The 18,211-nt window shown below is 39.5% G+C and overlaps 1 protein-coding gene across 6 annotated transcripts in view; it reads right to left on the reverse strand.

Moving 5' to 3' along the window:
- Positions 1-18,211, reverse strand: part of WDR33 (WD repeat domain 33) — a 68,147-nt gene that overhangs the window by 37,110 nt on the left and 12,826 nt on the right. For all 6 annotated transcript variants that reach the window (XM_032697858.1, XM_032697859.1, XM_032697860.1 and 3 more), the window contains exons 2-7: positions 13,098-13,321; positions 11,224-11,292; positions 10,699-10,803; positions 10,071-10,166; positions 9,454-9,605; positions 7,621-7,718 (exon numbers count right to left, since the gene is read on the reverse strand). In XM_032697858.1, coding sequence (XP_032553749.1) covers positions 7,621-7,718; positions 9,454-9,605; positions 10,071-10,166; positions 10,699-10,803; positions 11,224-11,292; positions 13,098-13,301 — 724 coding nt within the window. In that variant the 5' untranslated portion in view covers positions 13,302-13,321. The remainder of the gene's footprint in view (positions 1-7,620; positions 7,719-9,453; positions 9,606-10,070; positions 10,167-10,698; positions 10,804-11,223; positions 11,293-13,097; positions 13,322-18,211) is intronic.

The following is an 18,211-nucleotide window of genomic DNA, read 5'->3' on the forward strand; positions in this document are numbered from 1 at the left end:
CACTGCTATCTGCAGAAGCATGCAGCACGTGGGCCTTGGTTATATTCCCGAGTGAAGGAATCCAGAGTTGGCCTTAGGTCTGAGGAGCAACTTTAAGATACTTCACCTTTAGAGCTGTTACACTGACAAAACTTAAAAGAAGAAAAAAAAGTCCATATTACTTCTTAGGGACTACTAAACAACATAAGGAGCTTTAACTGGGTGGTAGAAACAGCTTTCTCCCAGTTACACTAAGAATGGTGCATCATTCCTGTAATAAAACAGCACTGACTCGGGCACCCACCAACCATACAGGGACTAACAAGAGAAGGTGCCAGATTCTGCCACTGGATGGGGCAACCCAAGATGTTCATACAGACTGGGGAATGAGATGCTGGAGAGCAGTGCTGTGGAAAAGGACCTGGGGGTGCTGGTGGGTGGCCAGTTGGCCACGAGTCAGCAGTGCCCTGGCAGCCAGGAGGGCCAACCCTGTCCTGGGGGCATCAGGCCCAGCATCACCAGCCGGGCCAGGGAGGGGATTGTCCCGCTCTGCTCTGCCCTGGGGCAGCCTCACCTTGAGTTCTGGGGGCAGTTTTGGGCACCCCAATATAAAAACAGACATTAAGCCATTAGAGAGTGTCCAAAGGAGGGCAACGAGGATAGTGAGGGGTCTGGAGGAAAAGCTGTATGAGGAGCAGCTGAGGGCACTTGTCTGTTCAGCCTCAGGAGTCTGAGGAGAGACCTCACTGTGGTTTTCAGTACCCTCATGAGGGGAAGCAGAGAGGCAGATACTGATCTCTTCACTCTTGTGGCCAGTAACAGGACTCAAGGGAATGGCTCGAGCTGAGTAAGGGGAGGTTTAGGTTAGATAACAAGTTTTTCACCAAGAGGGTGGTTGGGCACTGAACAGCCTCCTCAGGGCAGTGGCCACAGCATCAAGGCAGACAGAGTTTAGAAGCATTTGGACAATGCTCTCAGGCACATGGTGTGACTCTTGGCGTGTCCTGTGCAGGGCTAGAAGTTGGACTTGATCCTGATGGGTCCCTTCTAACTCAGCTTATTCTATGATTCACTCCATGCTCATCTTCCAAAAAATACAGAGCGTGTTCCTAACTCTACTCCAACACACCGAGTCTCCAAGAATCATGACACAGAACATAAAATTTAAAAGATATTATGGGTACCATTATTACACATACAGACACTCTTGGCACATTCTACACAGTCCGCTTGTACCCAAGTGTGTCATTCAGCCATAGACCCCCTCCTGCCTCTTCTCTGGTTGCTCCAGCAACTGAGGCTGCTCTGAGTTATCCCCACAACACCCAGAGCATGATTTGTGAGGTTCCATCACATCTCTTTCTCATCTCCATGCTCACAATGCCACCAGCTTTTCCCAATCCTTACATGAGCTGTTGTTTTTATTATTTTTTTTCATACTGACACAGCTTCCACACTTTCCTTCCATTCCCTAATCTTCTTATTTCCAGATACCTTTTACCCAATTTTTTCAGGATTCTTATTTATCCCTTTTCTCCTAGTCTGCTATACAAACCCATTTCAGACATTCCCCAGTTTCAATTTTGACTCTGTGTCTTCCTATAAACACAATGTGTCATGAGCAGGACCAGCTTTCTCATGAGAAAGTAATGCCAGGCAGGAATGGAAGACAGAAAAAAAAAAAACAAACATCATATTTTAGGGATGACATTTGCAAACTCTCTCCCTATCTCCCATATGATAAAACTTGGTGCCAAGTGTCTCACTGCTCAAGTCAGAATAGCACTCAGAGCTAAATGTAAAATAACAAGAAATAACTTGAGTATGTAGAATTTAAATGATGCAAAGAAAATACCAAACACTTTGCAAAGTCTATGTTTACCTAGATGCACAAAAGCTTTTAGTACAGTAACCAGAGGCTATGAAAAAAGATAAAAAATTAAAAAGTACTCAGTTCAACCCATACACAAAAGAAAAGTGGTGTTAAAAAGCCTGCAAGGAAAGTTTTTAAGGACTGACATGGATTATTTTCAGCAAGGAGTTGTGTTTTTTGATTTTTTGTAGACTTCTACCATTTATTCTGAAATGGCTTTATTTTATCTATTGTCTCTTAGGAAATGGTATGTCAAATAAAAGATTCCATTAAAAATATAATTAATGAAGTGCCCAATTCCGAGTATTTATCCAGGTAAGACTTTATCAGAGATGAGTTACTAACATAACTGGCAGAGGGCTAACTCCAGACGATTTTTGTTGTTGAAAACCTTTGCTATGACAAATACTGGTGAGTAGATACCAAGAAATCACCATCCTTAATGCACCCAAGCCTGTCTCCTTTTCAACAACCACACTTGTGCTGAGAAAGGAAGACGGGGACCATCTCAGCATCACCATCCAAATGCTTCTGTAGTTCAGGATTTTATCAGTAGTATCAATGTTACCCCCTTGAAAAAGTTCTTTTCTTCCTCCACAACTATGAGCAGGAGCTGGGGACAAAGCTCACTGCTCCAGCAGTGGCACTCACTGCGGGTGGATCCTGACTCCTGCAGAGTACTGGGCCATATTATGGTTAATTCCATATGAAGTCACAACTGAAGGTAAGATCCTTACCATTTCTTGTGCCTAACACATGAAAAGCACAGCCATTTGGAGTGAGCTGTACCTCAACTGAGTGAGTGGCAACTTATCCCTCCCCCCATCACCAGCTTGGCTTTGGCAGCTAAGATTCACGAAGATCAGAGACCTGCAACACCAGCTGCAACACTAAAACTCACCAAAGAAGAGACTGAACTGGTCCAAAACCAGCATTTCAAAACAGCTCATCTTTTCAAGTTCAAAAATTCAAGGACTTTCTCTAGAGTCATATGGCTGGTGCCAGTATCAGCCAGGTCTCATCTCATCCTTCTAATATTCATGCAGGGATGCCTCAGTAGAGCTAGAAGACCTATCAGAGATATCTGTAATCTAACAGTACAGAGAAGCAACCCTCACACAAAGCTGAAAGTTTAAACAGTAGGTCTCCTTACAAGAAACACAGTATCAACATACATGCATTTCTGGAATTTGCTGACTTTTCTCTCCTTGCTGAGACAAGGACAACAAAAGAAAAATTTCAGATAAAGGGAAGAAAGATGGAAACAGCAATATCAGGATTTTTTTTTCTTTTAAATTATCCAATGTAGAGTTCAATTACATTCCAAGAAAAGGGAAGAGTTTCAGAAGCCACTTGCATCAAGGGTAAGAGTTAGTGACTAATGTATGTTCAAAAGCAAGGGACCAAACTGAAGATGTAGTTCCTTTTAACTATGGAACTCATCTATAATTTTAAGTACAGGATTTGCAATCTGACTGAGTCAAAAACTCTGAAGAAAGAGATGCTTCACTTTCAGGCAGAGAATACAAAGCATACAATAGATTTAGACAGCTTAAGAGACTTCACGGTACATTATTTGCTAATAAAGATCCAGAAGTGGAGTAGAAGGAACAAATAAATTCTACAGCTACTTAAGTATGATTAGATGTGCAGACATCTGTGAGCAGATGAAAAGTCTGTTTACTTGTGACTTCTGCATGTAATACATACGTGTTGTTTTGTAGGTGATGGTGGTAAGAATTACATGTTGTTACAAACTGCAAATTTTAAATCCAGACAGAACATAATGAAATCTTGATTGTTTTTATGTTCAAGTTAGGATAAGAAAAATCTATTGCCAAGTCTAGCACGTTGGCTGAAAGATCATTTAGTGTATTACTCTATTTTAGGGACAGAAAATAGAAAAACTTATCTACAAAGTATTTTAAAAAGCATGGGTTCCCATCCTTCAGAGAGCTGCGTGGAGTTATTCTCCCCAAAAGACCTATTTAAGGCAGGCAACCTTTGAAATCATGGGAACATAGTGCTCATCTACCCTTCAGAATAAAAACATTACAGTCATCTCAACCACGCATTTCTATTGGATTTTGGGTGACTGTGAAGGGAAGGAGAAGGAAGGATAGTAGAACTGAGAAATCCAAAATGTATTTGTAGGCTCGTAGCCCATGGCATCATGCTGAGAGAATAATTAAGGAATCATGTGTTTATTAATGATTTACCCAAAATATTCTCAGGGATACATCAGCCTCAGACCCAGAGTCACTGCCACAAGGAGAAATCAGAAATATCATTAATTTCTCAATAGAAATAAAGGGACATGAAGATTTTACTGCATACAGTTTTTCACTGGATGTTTTCAGCACTACCAAAAGCCATCAATGTGTATGTTCTTACAGAAATGTTCACACGATGCCCTGGACTTCACTGCAGTTGTTTAGACAAAAGACCTGACAGTGTTTTATTGGAAATGCCTTTCAGAGGAACAGATTACTGTAGTGAAAAAACCTGTTTTCCAAGTCTTATTTTAGCAAGAACTTTTTTAACATCAGTGAAATTTCTACCAGTGTATTTTGGGAAGTGCATCAAACTGCACTTGCTACCATCAAGATGGCATCATGCCAGGAATTAACATAGGCAAAAGCTTCAAAATCAGGAGCACAGCACTTCTACTTCAAGAGAGAAGCCAGGCTGGACCTGGGCTGTGGGGAAGCAAGCAGGTAAGTAACTGACACTCAATGCCATTTCCCCCACCTTCAAGTTCTTTTAAGATAATTCACTGTAATTATTTAAAGATGACGAAAACACTGTAATCCTATTTATTTCTTTAGGATATTAATAATGAGCCTGATAACTCTGCATGTAGCTCTAACAAAATGCTAGAACTCCATCTCCTGTGTGCTGGAAAGCCACAGTGGGAGAAACAGCAGTTAAAGCAACGTAAATCAGTGAAAAGCTGGACAGCAAAGGGACTTGGAGATTGAAGAAAAGAGATCCAGAACTTCTGGCACTGTGTATGAAGGACCAAACAGGGTGTCCTGTTTATCTTCATTTTGACAAAATAAAAGTAAGCTGGAGACAGTTAATAAGTGTATCTCATACAGCCCACGTATTCATGGGTTAAACTACTGAAAAAATGCATAGTCTGCTACAGACAGCTGAAAAAACTCCAGGAAAACCTTAAGAAGTCATCCTGTGGAATTTACCACTGCTGTCTGTTTTTCCACTACTCTTCACAAGACTAGAATTGTTGCCTCAGACCAGTTTTAAGGGGACCATTTCATTAAATAACAGGAACAATTATAAGCTTATTCCAGTGCAAGCAAAAGGACCTGTACTAAGTCTACAGAGTTTTGTCTTTTCTGTATCAGCATATCCCAGTAACTTTAATGCTCTTTACAGAACTGCTTTAAAAGCATTTCTCAGCATTAAAATCCTCAAATCTGTTTTTTAAAATATGTTCCTTAATTTGTTGTTGAAAAATCAGTAGGAATAACAATATTATTGACATATTATCCCTGTGAGTGCTAATCTTTTTCATAAATACACTGGACTGCAAACTGGCAGTTACATTTGATTTTTATAATTCAGTGTGATAACCTGAAGAATACCTTAATACATGAAGCAAAGCTCTGGATCTAAAGGACACTGTAGAACCCCTTCAACTTCACAGCACCAACATTATCCAGAACTGCTGTATGACGTGTGAAAGTGGGAAATAAAAACCATTCCTTGGCATGGTATTTGATCGAAACAATTTCTGTACATAATGAAATCCTCTTGATGTAGTGGTTCTAGAATTGTAATTTACAGATCACTAACTCTGGATGGCAATGGCATGAGTTTTTACACAATTTAAAGGCTGTACTAAGCAAAGTATTACAGGTCACACTTTAAATATTTAAAAGCAGAATGCAAGTGGAGAAGCCAAAAGCTGAGGATAAGTATCCTAAAGCCATAAGCTCTAAACTCCAAATAACAAAGTGAAAGCCTGTGTTTTCCACCAAGAAAACTACTTAATTGTTAACAATCCAGCTCTTTCAAATAAGTCTTCTGACCATACTTAAAAACAGTATTAGAGACCAAAGCCAAATCAAACCTGTATGTTTGCAGAAACATCCTCCCACCTCCCAGCTATCAGGGTTTTTGGTATTATTTTGCTTTGTTGTGGGAGATTTTTCTGCTGGTGTTGTTTGGGATGAAGTTTGGGTTTTCTTTGCTTATTTGACAGCAGAAACAAGGAATAACCTGTCCTGTCCAATTTTGCCCAGAGATGTAAAGTTCTCAAACCATTTCCAATTTACGCAGAAGATGAAGTGTGAGTAGATAATGAGTAGAAGCAAATGTATTACTTGTAGAACTACTGTGCAAACTAAAAATAGTATATTGAGATATATAAACTGTTAGAAATAAAAGGATAATTCTATTTGAGGTCTAGTCATAGTTAAAATGCTAAAACACACAAGATAAAGGAAGAAAATGTAATGCAAGTTCTCTTCTTCATAGCCTAAATTAAATGGTTTACTTCTACTTTATGCAGAATGTTGAAAGAATGTAGAAGTGGAGGGACCTCGAATACTCTGCCTGGAAGCAATCCCCATTCCCTCCACAAACCTGGAGGAGGGTACAGAACTTGGATAGTGCAGAATGATTTGTTTGTAAAGGATCAAGCAAAACAGTCCCAAATCTGTCTGGGGCCTTCCAGAGTAACAGCTGTAAATGATATAAAAATGATATAGAAATCTGCTTGCCAGATCCTGCAAACACAATCACCACAATGTCTATGCACACATGCTGTTAAAATATCATCACTGCAAGAATGCAGGAGCCCAACATCTTTGCAAAGCACTGGTGTTTAAAAGTAACATAAAGAGCTTAAGATTCAAAAGAAACAGGGAGAGCTCTACTTCATAAAATATGGAATGCAGGTCCAAGTTTAAGGTACAATTAAAAATAAAAATCCTTACTTTAGGAAAGCACAAGCTCACACACCTAAAACTGAAAGCCCATGTTTTTTATTGCATACCTTCTTTGCAGTTTATCTGCAAGTCTACAAACCCCAGTCTCATAGCATCTTTTTAATATATTTTCCTGTTAAATTATGCACCTTTGACATCTTCTGCAAGAAAGGAACAGCTGTCAGAAGCTACTGTTATTGCTCATTAAGATTGCAGCAAGAGAAGGAGAAAGCTCAAGGCCAGTGGAAAGGCACCAGAAGTTAGTGTACACAGATGTTGGACAGAGAACTATTTAACCAAAGCTAGAATTATTTGCCTGTGCTATGTGTGAAAATTTACCTATTTTCTCTACTTAAATACTCTCCTCCTCTTAAGGAATGAGTAATAACTACCTTGCCTCTGAAGAAATCAGAATGGAAGGCACGCTCATGAAAAGAATGGAATTCTCTGCATGAAGATGTGTGTTCTGAAGTAAAAGTGGTCACAAAGATTAAGCTCTAGAGAAAGATAAATGTATTCCTGATCCAGAAACAGCTTTTTCTACCAAATTAGGAGCAGCAAAATGTTCTTCTACCCATCTCCACTGTTTAGAGCTTAAGTGGACAGTAAACAGAGTAATGCCACTGTGAACTGTGGCCTATCTGATTATGATAAGGCACCTACAGCAGCAGCCAAACAAAAACTTGTTTGGAGCATTTGAGACAAAAACTGTAGACAAGCTGATACTTCTGTATTGTGAACCCCTAGTTAAAAAAAAAAAAAAAGGTTTTCCCCCTCGTGAAATACCCAAATCAGTACTTTTGGTACACATACCTCGAAGAATTCTCTCCTCATGGCAACGTAGAAAGTCCCAGATTCTAACAGTGCCGTCGTCAGAGCATGTAGCAAATTTATTATCCGTGGGTGAGAAACTGTTACATGAAGACACACAGCAGGGGAAAGAAGTCAGCATTTAACAGATTATGCTTCTCAGACAGGGCAAAATTATACTGTTATGTGTTATACACTGAAGGAGGCATTTGAACATAGGCACTTTTAAGTGAATACAGTGCCTGCCAAACGACACTTCATCACAAGACATGAATTTAGCATAGGATTACTTATTGCATTGCGGTCCCCTGTCAAATGAGGAAAAAAAAAAAATCTGTCATTTATTCTTAGCACCTTCCTATCTATGACTGCCCACGGCAGCGCCTTCTCTGCAGGATGAGAAGCAACATCAATATGATTTGGTAACTGTCGCCCTAGATTGTCTTGTTTGGCAACACCATAAGAAGTGACACTGTGTAGAAGCAGAGATAACAGTTCTTAGGAAAAAAACTCCTCTTCAGCCACAGGTGCTTTGCAGCAGAGAAGCAAAAAATAAGCGAAAGCTGGTCACGGGAAAATGCTACTTGGATTAACTGTTAAAAAAACTATATAAAACAAGCATACCACTTATTGTAAGAGCAATTTGGAAACACTCCCTCTTATTATAGCCCACCAAAACCATGAAAAGAATCCTACAGACATATAAGCAGCTTCCAGATTCAGCAGTCAACATTGCTTGATGAAAGTCACTGGAAAAGCAAGGAGTTATTTAGCCATGTGAACAGGGCCAGAACATCTCCAGCAACTGACAGGCACTCACTTCTTTTCTGGTGCAAGGGAAGACCACGAGGGAGCCCTTGTGAAATCCTAGATCTTTATGATCAAGAAAGGGCTTAAAGTAGCACAGAAATTCAGTGTATGGCCATGATAGTCAGACAGTAACTGAATGCAAAGTAAGCACTTCTCAAAACCAAACTCTGGCAGAAAATGCACCTTTATCCAAGCAAAATGGTGACTTTAACAGAAAGAGGGTTTGTGGCAGTGAACCTTTATCACCAGCACCTGAACCCACAGAAACACTGCTTTAGCTTCATTTTGGGTCTGCAGCTTCTCTTCAGGCTTAAAAACATTTCCATATCTTACTAAAGATTATATGCAGGTTTGCTCTAGAAACATCCTTCATTTCCATCTTACTGATAGTATCACTTTAGCTTCCATTATATAGACATTTGCACAACTGAGGCATCAACACTGAACCAAGAGAATATCCTACAGTCTTCTTACAGTTTCAAGCTTGAAGAACCCATTTAGTATTAACATTAGACTTCTGTATGTGGCAGTCTGCGTGGGTATTTAGTATTACTGGAAGTCTTGGCTTCACCAAGCCAAGCAGTTCTTCACTTTATTTAGTGTTTTATTATTTTGTGAGAACTATGCAGGTGTTTTATTTCTGAAGGCTTTATATTTTATTCAGTTAGATTATTAAAGACTGAATTCTTTATTTGGAATGAAATTGTTGTCTTACACAGTGCGTATAAAAAGGAATAACTGATACACATTGTCACCATATAAAAATGAAAAGAATACCAGTGCAAAATGCGGCAGACAAATACATCTCTAACATATTGCAGAGGCGGATACTGGGACAATACTAATTCAGAAAGGTGCCAGCAAAACGGTGAGAATGTGGAAACAAAAGGAAATATTGTGTTTATGTGGTGCATGAAGTCTCCCAGAATCTGACAGAACCCATGCATTTCTGCACCCAGAATACACTTAGAGAACAGTCTAATCATGGCAATAGGTACTACAGAAAATGGTATATTGTGTATAAACCTGGCCTCTCTAATCGCCTCCTTATGTGCCTGGAACATCTTGACGTTGTTCATGTTGGACTGCCAGTATTTCACATATCCCCCGTGGTCTGCTGTCAGCATCCACATATCATTGTGTGACCAAGTCATAGCCCTTACAGGGCTGTCGTGAGCCTGTAAATTCAGAAACAAAATTTCTAGCAAGCACATTCAAATACCATCTGATCCACACAAACACTGAAGTTACTAAAGTTCCTACTTAACAGTTGCAATGAGGAGATGAGAACAGTGATGATCTAATTACATTCAAGATGTTATTGGGGGGGGGAAATTCCTTACTCTGCATACAGTGGTCTTCTAAATATAACAGTATTTGCATTTTGTTTCCAACATGTTTCTTTACTATTACAAATACTATGCTCTTGAGAACAGTTAGTATAACAGATAGAGATGGAATAAGAAGCATTATGTGAATTGCCTGTAGCCAGCCTGACATGGAGTCAGAGCAGAATAAAAGACCTCTAAGACTCCCACTACCACTCAGACCATAGACCCACGATGAGCAGGATGAAGATGTGTTCCTAGAACATGCTCCAAGACCTCAAGGAACTACATAGAAATTTTTATAGATTAATTTACCTGCAATATTGTTTCAAAATTGAAAGTCAGTCCATTCCATAAAGTGAACTCTCCACTAGATGCACCAGTGACCAAACGTCTCCCCTCAGGAGTCCACTGCAAAAGAAACATTTAACTAAACTGGGCAAATATAACATTCAAATATTTCTTCACAATTCTCCAAGTAAATCATGAGCTTCTTCAGGGAATCTGTGGAAACAGAATTAACTAAATAACTTTCTAGAGGATGCAAGATAGACAAAAAAGCAGAACTGTGCCACAGGGCTTTTGGTTTTTATAACAACAGGATAAAGCCCACTGTAAAAGCCATGAAAAAATCTAGAGAAGAAACAGCTTACTGGCATCAATATATTTACAGCACCCACTATCCATACTGAACAATACTTCTCTCCAAAATGTGATGGGGAAAGCGGAAACGCACCTCAAACTCACAGTAAGAACTCTTGTGTACTCAGACCTTACCATTTATTTTCCTTAAACTTTCTATAGAAAGACTGGACACAGAAGCAGCCCATGCATTCCACATGCTAGTTTTTGAAGATGCTTTAACTGCCACCTTGTTTCAGTTAAGAATCAGTCTAATTTAAACTAAGACAATACAACTAAGTAATTCCAACAGTGTACTCACCCTGACAACAAACACTGGGCATTTTACTTTATTAGTAGATGTTCTAACAAACTTTGTTGTCACAGCATTCATAGGGTTGTTCAGCATTCCTATAGGAGGGACCAGCTGTAAGAGAAGAAACAAAAGATTTAAAACCAGAAACTTCAAGAAAAGCACATATTCTGAACACCCATTTCGGGAAAAGCAAGATTGTCATTTGCAGGGATATTACCAGAAATAAATCCACAGAAGTGTTTCAAAATCTGCATGATTTATCAACTCAAACATCCAGAACCAGTATCTTCAAGAGTAGCTTTGCAACCTCAGTGCATTACAGGAGTTATGTCCAGAAATTAAAAGCCTATCCAGGTTGAGGTTCTCTTTGTGGATTCCGACAGAAAATAATGTAGAGTGAAGATACCCTTCATAACTTTAAGGCTTCTTGCAGACACAATGCTAACCTCAGCTGACATGCAGAATCCTTCCCATTTTCTGGACAAGTTTTATCTGAAGAACTTCATCAGTGAATAAGACAATTCTACTTACATCATTATAATATCCTGCATCAGGCTGGATTGCTCGCATATCTCGCTGGTCTCTCTGCCACACTCTATTCTGGAAAGAAGAAAACAACTCCTAGTTCATACTAGTGCACTCCACTGCTAAATAACAAAAAATAAGAAACACATTGAGAGCCTGTCTGGGAAAACTCTAAAGTGCCCCAAGAATTTTAAAATAAGCTCCATTAAGACTTTGGACCCGGGAAACCTGTAGAATTTGTGTGCTGTAAGCAAAGGAGTCGGGAGTGTTTAAAGTGCTGCACATCACTGTGCCACAGATGGGTGGGACTGCCCAAGCAGTACAGGTACAGGTAGTACAGGGAGTCCCAGAGAGGCACCTTCAATCCTTTCAGAGCTTTATGTTCAGGATAAGGATTTACACCAGTAGCAGCTGTGCTGATTAACTCCACATGAAATCCCACAGAGCAACACGAGCTAGAAGAGGACTTTCTGCAGCTCAAGCACAAAGACAGTGCCTTCAAATGGATGAAACTGAGATGTGGGGATAACAATGCCTTCAATTAGTTAAATATTGTGAGCTGTCAAACACAGCCTCTTCAAAAACACTTCTCATGAATTAAGAATGAAATTAATTATTTCAGCTTCCTGCCCCAGACTCTACCAATTTGGATCTGTGTAGATATTGGAAACTTAAGTTACAATTCTAGGTAAAACATTCCCAGCTACTACAGTTTGCTACAGTTTCTTAAGCCAAGAGCAAATTACATATTAACTATTTTTCTTGGGTTTCTTGATAGAAACACATTAAATCAGTAGTATTAAGCCAGGATTGAAATGGAATTCTAGTATATCCTAATTTTGTGTAAGCATCCAAGACATATAGAAATCAGATTTTTTGTTTGTTATTACTTTAATAAACAGAATTTTAATAAACAGTTCTTTTTTCTGCCATACTAAAAAGGTCCTGAACTTCTAAAATTATTCTTTTAGAATAGTCCACTACTAACAGAATCTCTTTTGGGGCATTCCTAAAATAAAAGAATGTGTTTAAAATGTTGGATGTTCAAACAGATGTTAGAAGATAACGGATTAGGTTATTAAGAAAACCTTCCAACTGTTAACACCTACAAGCCATCATCATGCACTGGCCATAGCAGATGGAATTGCTTTCATCATGTTTTTGCAACATTGCTGTTGCAGCTGCAACAATTCCAGTATTTATAGATTGCATTCTATTTCTTCTAGGCTAATACCCAGCACTTGTGGAGCAAATCTTGGACCAGAAAATTTTATTTTTTAAAGAATTAACGCCACCCCATTAGGAGACCTAAATAAGCATTTTTTACAGAAACAGTTCTTCAACAAAACTTCATTTACGTTTTTCTGTATTTATCAACTGTACAGAAATGGACTTTCAGAGACCCCAGTGCAAGCTGAAGTGCCATTCAGTAAAATGATGAGAAAACATTTTTTTTTAGTGCCCTGGTTCTGAAGAGGAAGGGGTAATGGCTCATCTTCCACTTTGGGAAATTTCTATTTCAAAACAAAAATAAGAACAACTACATTATTTATAATGAGTTTTTATGATCACTGGAAAGTCAGAATATCGTCCAAGGCACTCAACTGCACTCCAACTTCTAATTCCAAGACAGAATGTAAAAGTTGGCATTTATACAAAATATAAAATTAGCTGTACGTGCAGTTTTATTACCAAAAACCAACCTCCCCTATTTATTCATAATACACCAAATTTACAAGCTTTTGTCATTTTGGTCAAAAATGCAGCAGTAGATCTGTTATTCCAGACCGCTTTATGGTCACCGAAAAGCACAGTCGTGTTTCAGGAAGTCAAAAAGGCTTTTGGACAAAAAACCCCAAGAAACTGGCTAATTAACTAACCTCCAGGTATTTAATTACAGAGGGGTTGTAGTCTATGGTCTTTCTGTTCACGGCTTTCCTCATGCGCTTCCCGTCGAAGGTGAGCTGCTGCATCGCCTGCTGCTGCGCGAAGTCCGGCCGCTTGTAGAAGAGCTGCCGAGGGGCCTGGTGCTGGAACCTCGGCATGTGGAAGAACCGCGGCGGGGACCCGATTTCCGTGGCCATGGCTCCCTCGCCGCCCAAAACTGCCGGGAGCGAAACACGGGGTTACACACAGGATCTCCCCTAACCCAAGGTTAGCACACGGTTACAGGATCTCCCCTAACCCAAGGTTAGCACACGGTTACAGGATCTCCCCTAACACGGGGTTACACACAGTTACAGGATCTCCCCTAACACGGGGTTAGCACACAGTTACAGGATCTCCCCTAACACGGGGTTACACACAGTTACAGGATCTCCCCTAACACAGGGTTACACACAGTTACAGGATCTCCCCTAACCCAAGGTTAGCACACGGTTACAGGATCTCCCCTAACCCAAGGTTAGCACACGGTTACAGGATCTCCCCTAACACGGGGTTAGCACACAGTTACAGGATCTCCCCTAACACGGGGTTAGCACACAGTTAGAGGATCTCCCCCAACCCAAGATTATCACACAGTTAGTTACAGGATCTCCCCTAACACAGGGTTAGCACACAGTTACAGGATCTCCCCTAACACAGGGTTAGCACACAGTTACAGGATCTCCCCTAACCCAAGATTATCACACAGTTACAGGATCTCCCCTAACCCAAGTTTACAAGGACGATGAACAGCTTTGGAAAGTGCCATTTCTCGGCAAACAAACATTTGCAGGATTCTCTGAAGAATTGTTTTTCATGCCCTGCGCCTCATAACGCCAACATTAAAGTAGGTAAGTACCTTTTTCCTCTCTCTTTCAAGAGGAATTCTGTATTGAAACACATCACTAGTAAGGTTGCATTATCATCCCTAAACTAAAAATGTGCAGGAAGAGAATATTCTCAGTGAAACAGCATAAATAAATGCAAGAAACGGCAAGAGCCTTCAACAGACAATATTTCAGATTCAATATAGAACACCACATTAGTTACAAATTCATTTAACTACTGACAAGGCAAAAAGTTTTCAAAGGCTGACTCAACATCTTTTTCTAGGACCTAAAACCAAAATTACATTTCCTCTACTTAACTTCTAGTAAATGGCCCACAGATCACGTTCTACCTGTTGGTATATTTTCAATTCCATTACTGCAAAATAAATTACATCTTTATCAAGGTTTGATGAATGTAATTGAACATCATTTCCCCCACAACAAAATTCACTGAGAATGTTAAGGGAGTGGAGGGGCAGGGAGGAAATTCCAATATTCAAAATTTTTCTGACAGAGGGAAATGAGTGTAAAATCTGATTTTTCAGTCTATGAAATCCTCACATTATGAGATCATGGCAACCTCTTCAGAGCTGAAAACTACAATATACACAGTCTTTGAGGTATATACTGACCTCAGACTAAGTAGTGACATACACTGAAGCAACAAAAGTTCAAACTTCATTTTGAATGTATTCTCCCCCACATCCTATACTCAGTTTGAAAAACATTTTAAACGAAAATAAACTGGCCCTGTCATCAAGGGAATGCAAAATGGCCAAGAAACTCCCCTTTGCACAAAGGCTTAAGTGTTTACACAGAAGCAAAATGTACTTAATAAAGAGAAAGGAAATAAAATAGCAGATTTCTTTAAAAAAAAAAAAAGATGGCATAACCTGTTGGTAAATTCATTAATGTACTTTCCTAATTAGTTAAAGTACTCATATCCTCAATTTGAAAGAGTTGGAAAGTTGTTTCACTGCCAGATTTAAAAGTGTTACTTTTTTTCGGATCCCAGTAGTTGAAAAACATTTCCATTTTTTACATAGCAAAATAAAGCTAAGACAGAAATGCCAGACACTTGAGAGGGTTTAAAAGCAGTGCATAGTTTGATTCTTTTCAAGAGGTTCTTTCTAACTCCAGGGAGCAGGTTGCCCTTTAAATAAACATCAGGCAGTTTGTTGGGCACGGGGCAGGAATTAGCCTGGCAAACTTGGGAGCTCCCATCCTTTCCACTGCTAACAAAGGGCGACAAGCCAGCTACAAACCAAGCCACCCACAACACCTGGCTGGCTGCTCGTACACAAACAGCTTCCACAGACAAGGGGAAAAGAAACTAACGCCATTACAACTATTCTCCACTCGAGATAGACAGGTCCAAACTAAACCAGCAGGTTTCCTTAAATTAGGTAAGGAAACATAACCCCTTTGGCAGGTAGAGCATCTTATGAGACCAAAGTGGTGACTGGGAGGAGAGGAGGAGAGAGAGAGTGCCCAGTGGACAAAAAATAAACCTTTACCCCGCAGCTGAAAGGCTCATTTGCCTGGAAGCTGCCCAATGCCAAGTGGTCTAATCAGACACCACATCTGCCTCCACACACTCCCACTCCAGCCCACGACTGTAACACAGGTCCTACAACATTAAGCTTGCCTGGAGTATGAAAAAAGTATCCAACTTTTCTCATGCAGGAATTACCTCAAGTGCCTCTAACACTACCTCAGATTCTCTTACAGCTCGGCAGAAGGTAACAAACTCGCACAGGAAGTTCTAAGTGTTAAATCTCAAAGATTAAATTAAAATTAAAAGAGAAAGCGGCTTCTTTGAATGAACAGAACAAGCTGGCATTAAACACACAACATGCAAGTTTTCCAGTACTACTCTCCCTCAAGTCTGAATAAGACACTTTCTTATACCAATCATTACTTCAAACCAGAGGGAAAAAGATAATTTTTCAAAACCATGCATCCACACGTCTGTACTCTCTTATAGGCAATGTAAAAAATAAAGTTCAAACCCCCATTTTAGGGAAATACTGCAAAGCAAAAAGTTAATACTTTGTTTTCTTGCTCCAGAAAAATCTCTGGAAGAAAGTTTCTGTGTTACCATCATTGGTAAATAAGGCATTAGCTATCATGTGGTTCAATTTAGATTGGACACACCTAAAACTACTGCAATCATTGTCTATCTTAAATTAGCATAAACAACATAGACTTCACATGTAATCCTCATCAGCAAAAATCACTGTTTAAAATGTGACCAAAGGCATAAACATGTTAATTACACCTCTTCATGCCTAAGGACCCTTCCACAGTCATGATTATGACAAGACAGTTAAGTGGCATCACAACTACAACATCATGACATAGGATTAGGAAAAGGAAGGATTTATAGTCTGGTTTTTTCAACTTTTGAGGTCACTGCCTCTATCAAAAAAAGCCTTCCACCTGCAGTTATGGACTCTGCAAAGTTTTGTTTACCCAGCTGCTCAGGACCACTTTCTTCTAATTGCCTCAAATATTCTGCTTTTATCCACATAACATCCTCATCATGTCACGTTTGCATATAACACGTGTGTAATCTATGAAAAAAGAGTGTGTGCACGTACAGGTGAGTGTATATACACACCAAGGGAAGGTTCTAGACAAAGCAGCTTCAGAAATGAAGGCTTTGGTACAGAATCAGTTATCAACTGAAACTAGAGCATTTCTTTCCAAAGACCTCTACTCCAGTCAGAGCAATATACCCCATTTAAGTTACCAGTATCTTGCTTGGTCTGGTGTTGGGACAAACCAGTGCCTCAACAGGCTCTTCTTAAGATCTTCTTTATCAACTACACATTAGAATTCAGCATGTCTATAGCTAAAGTCCTCTTGTATTGGCAGTGTGAGGAGAAACATGCAAACAAACATTACAGGACACTGGGTAATCCAGTGCAGTAACACACAATTTCCTATTTGAAGCAAAGTGCCAAACTTTGTTTTCATTTTAGAGTCCATCAACAGGATTTAAGCAAAAGAATCCATTTTTTCCTTAATGTACACACTCAGAAGCAACAGCAAGATTTTTTCCAACATCACGCACAGGTCAGCTCATATTTTGATTCTGGACGGTAATGTTGCCAATTAATTGCTATTTTCTTCTAGTTCATTATACTCTTGTCACAATTTGAACTTTGAAGTTAATTTTTGTATACCATTTTTCCACACATCCTTATCAGCTTCCCCCTTCCTGATCCCACAAATACCCCTTTCAAAGCTGACCAGCTTTCACACATTTTGAGGCATAAATGTATTTGGGGATACACAGAGAATACTCAACTAATTCACTGAGCAAATACAGGCCCACCCAGTAACACTGCAAGGTAAGTAACTGGGCTTATTCTTCAGCTAAGATGATGAAAGCAAGCCTGGGAAATGCTATCAAAATGGGGAATAAATGAAAGCATTATCTGACATGAAACTGAAAGCAGGATTAGCACCAGACAACCAAAAACATCCCAAACACAACTTTAAAGAAACACACAGTAAGAGTAGGATAAACTACAGGAGCAAAACCACGAGGAGCAAGGTCAGTTAAGAAAGAGTGAACGAGAAACCCGACAAACAAGACACAGGCAAAAGAAAAAAAAATGGTTCAGAGAGAATTAGCAGAAGAAACTGGACAACAGAACTGAAGGAGCTTGTGACAGCACCTAAAATGTCCACCCTGTTCCTTAATTGTCAACAACTACACCTGCAACATAGTAAGGCCTTCATTTCTCCCCAGCAGTGCCAGGACAGCAGGTTACCAATGCTGCTGAGTAACTGGAGGGACACTGCTGGAGAGCAGAGTTAAAAATGAAAAAAGCTGACAATGACCTCATACCCAGGGCAGCATGGTGTCAAGACAGATGGATCTGGGGAGTTTCTTTGCTTTTAAAACAAGCAAAAAGTCACATGCAGTATTAGTCCACCACAGAAAACGGTTACCATTTAAGTCATGTACTCAAATAAGGCTACAAAGATGACACTGGCATTCAGTGTAATACCACTGTTACTTTATCATCTTATTTTGGGTATGGTTTTTCTTCTAATGTCAAATCAATCTTGCATTAAGTTTGGAAAATTAATTGACAGATTTTGACTGGAATCATGAAACCAAAGCAATTCACATATAACGTCATTAAATCAAAATAAAACAGGCTACTTAAATCAAAATAAACCCACCAAACTAGTAAAGCTTAGAGATAGAGAGTCATGGC

The sequence above is a fragment of the Chiroxiphia lanceolata genome, chromosome 10 (genome assembly GCF_009829145.1).
Source record: "Chiroxiphia lanceolata isolate bChiLan1 chromosome 10, bChiLan1.pri, whole genome shotgun sequence".
Taxonomy (NCBI): Eukaryota; Metazoa; Chordata; class Aves; order Passeriformes; family Pipridae; genus Chiroxiphia; species Chiroxiphia lanceolata.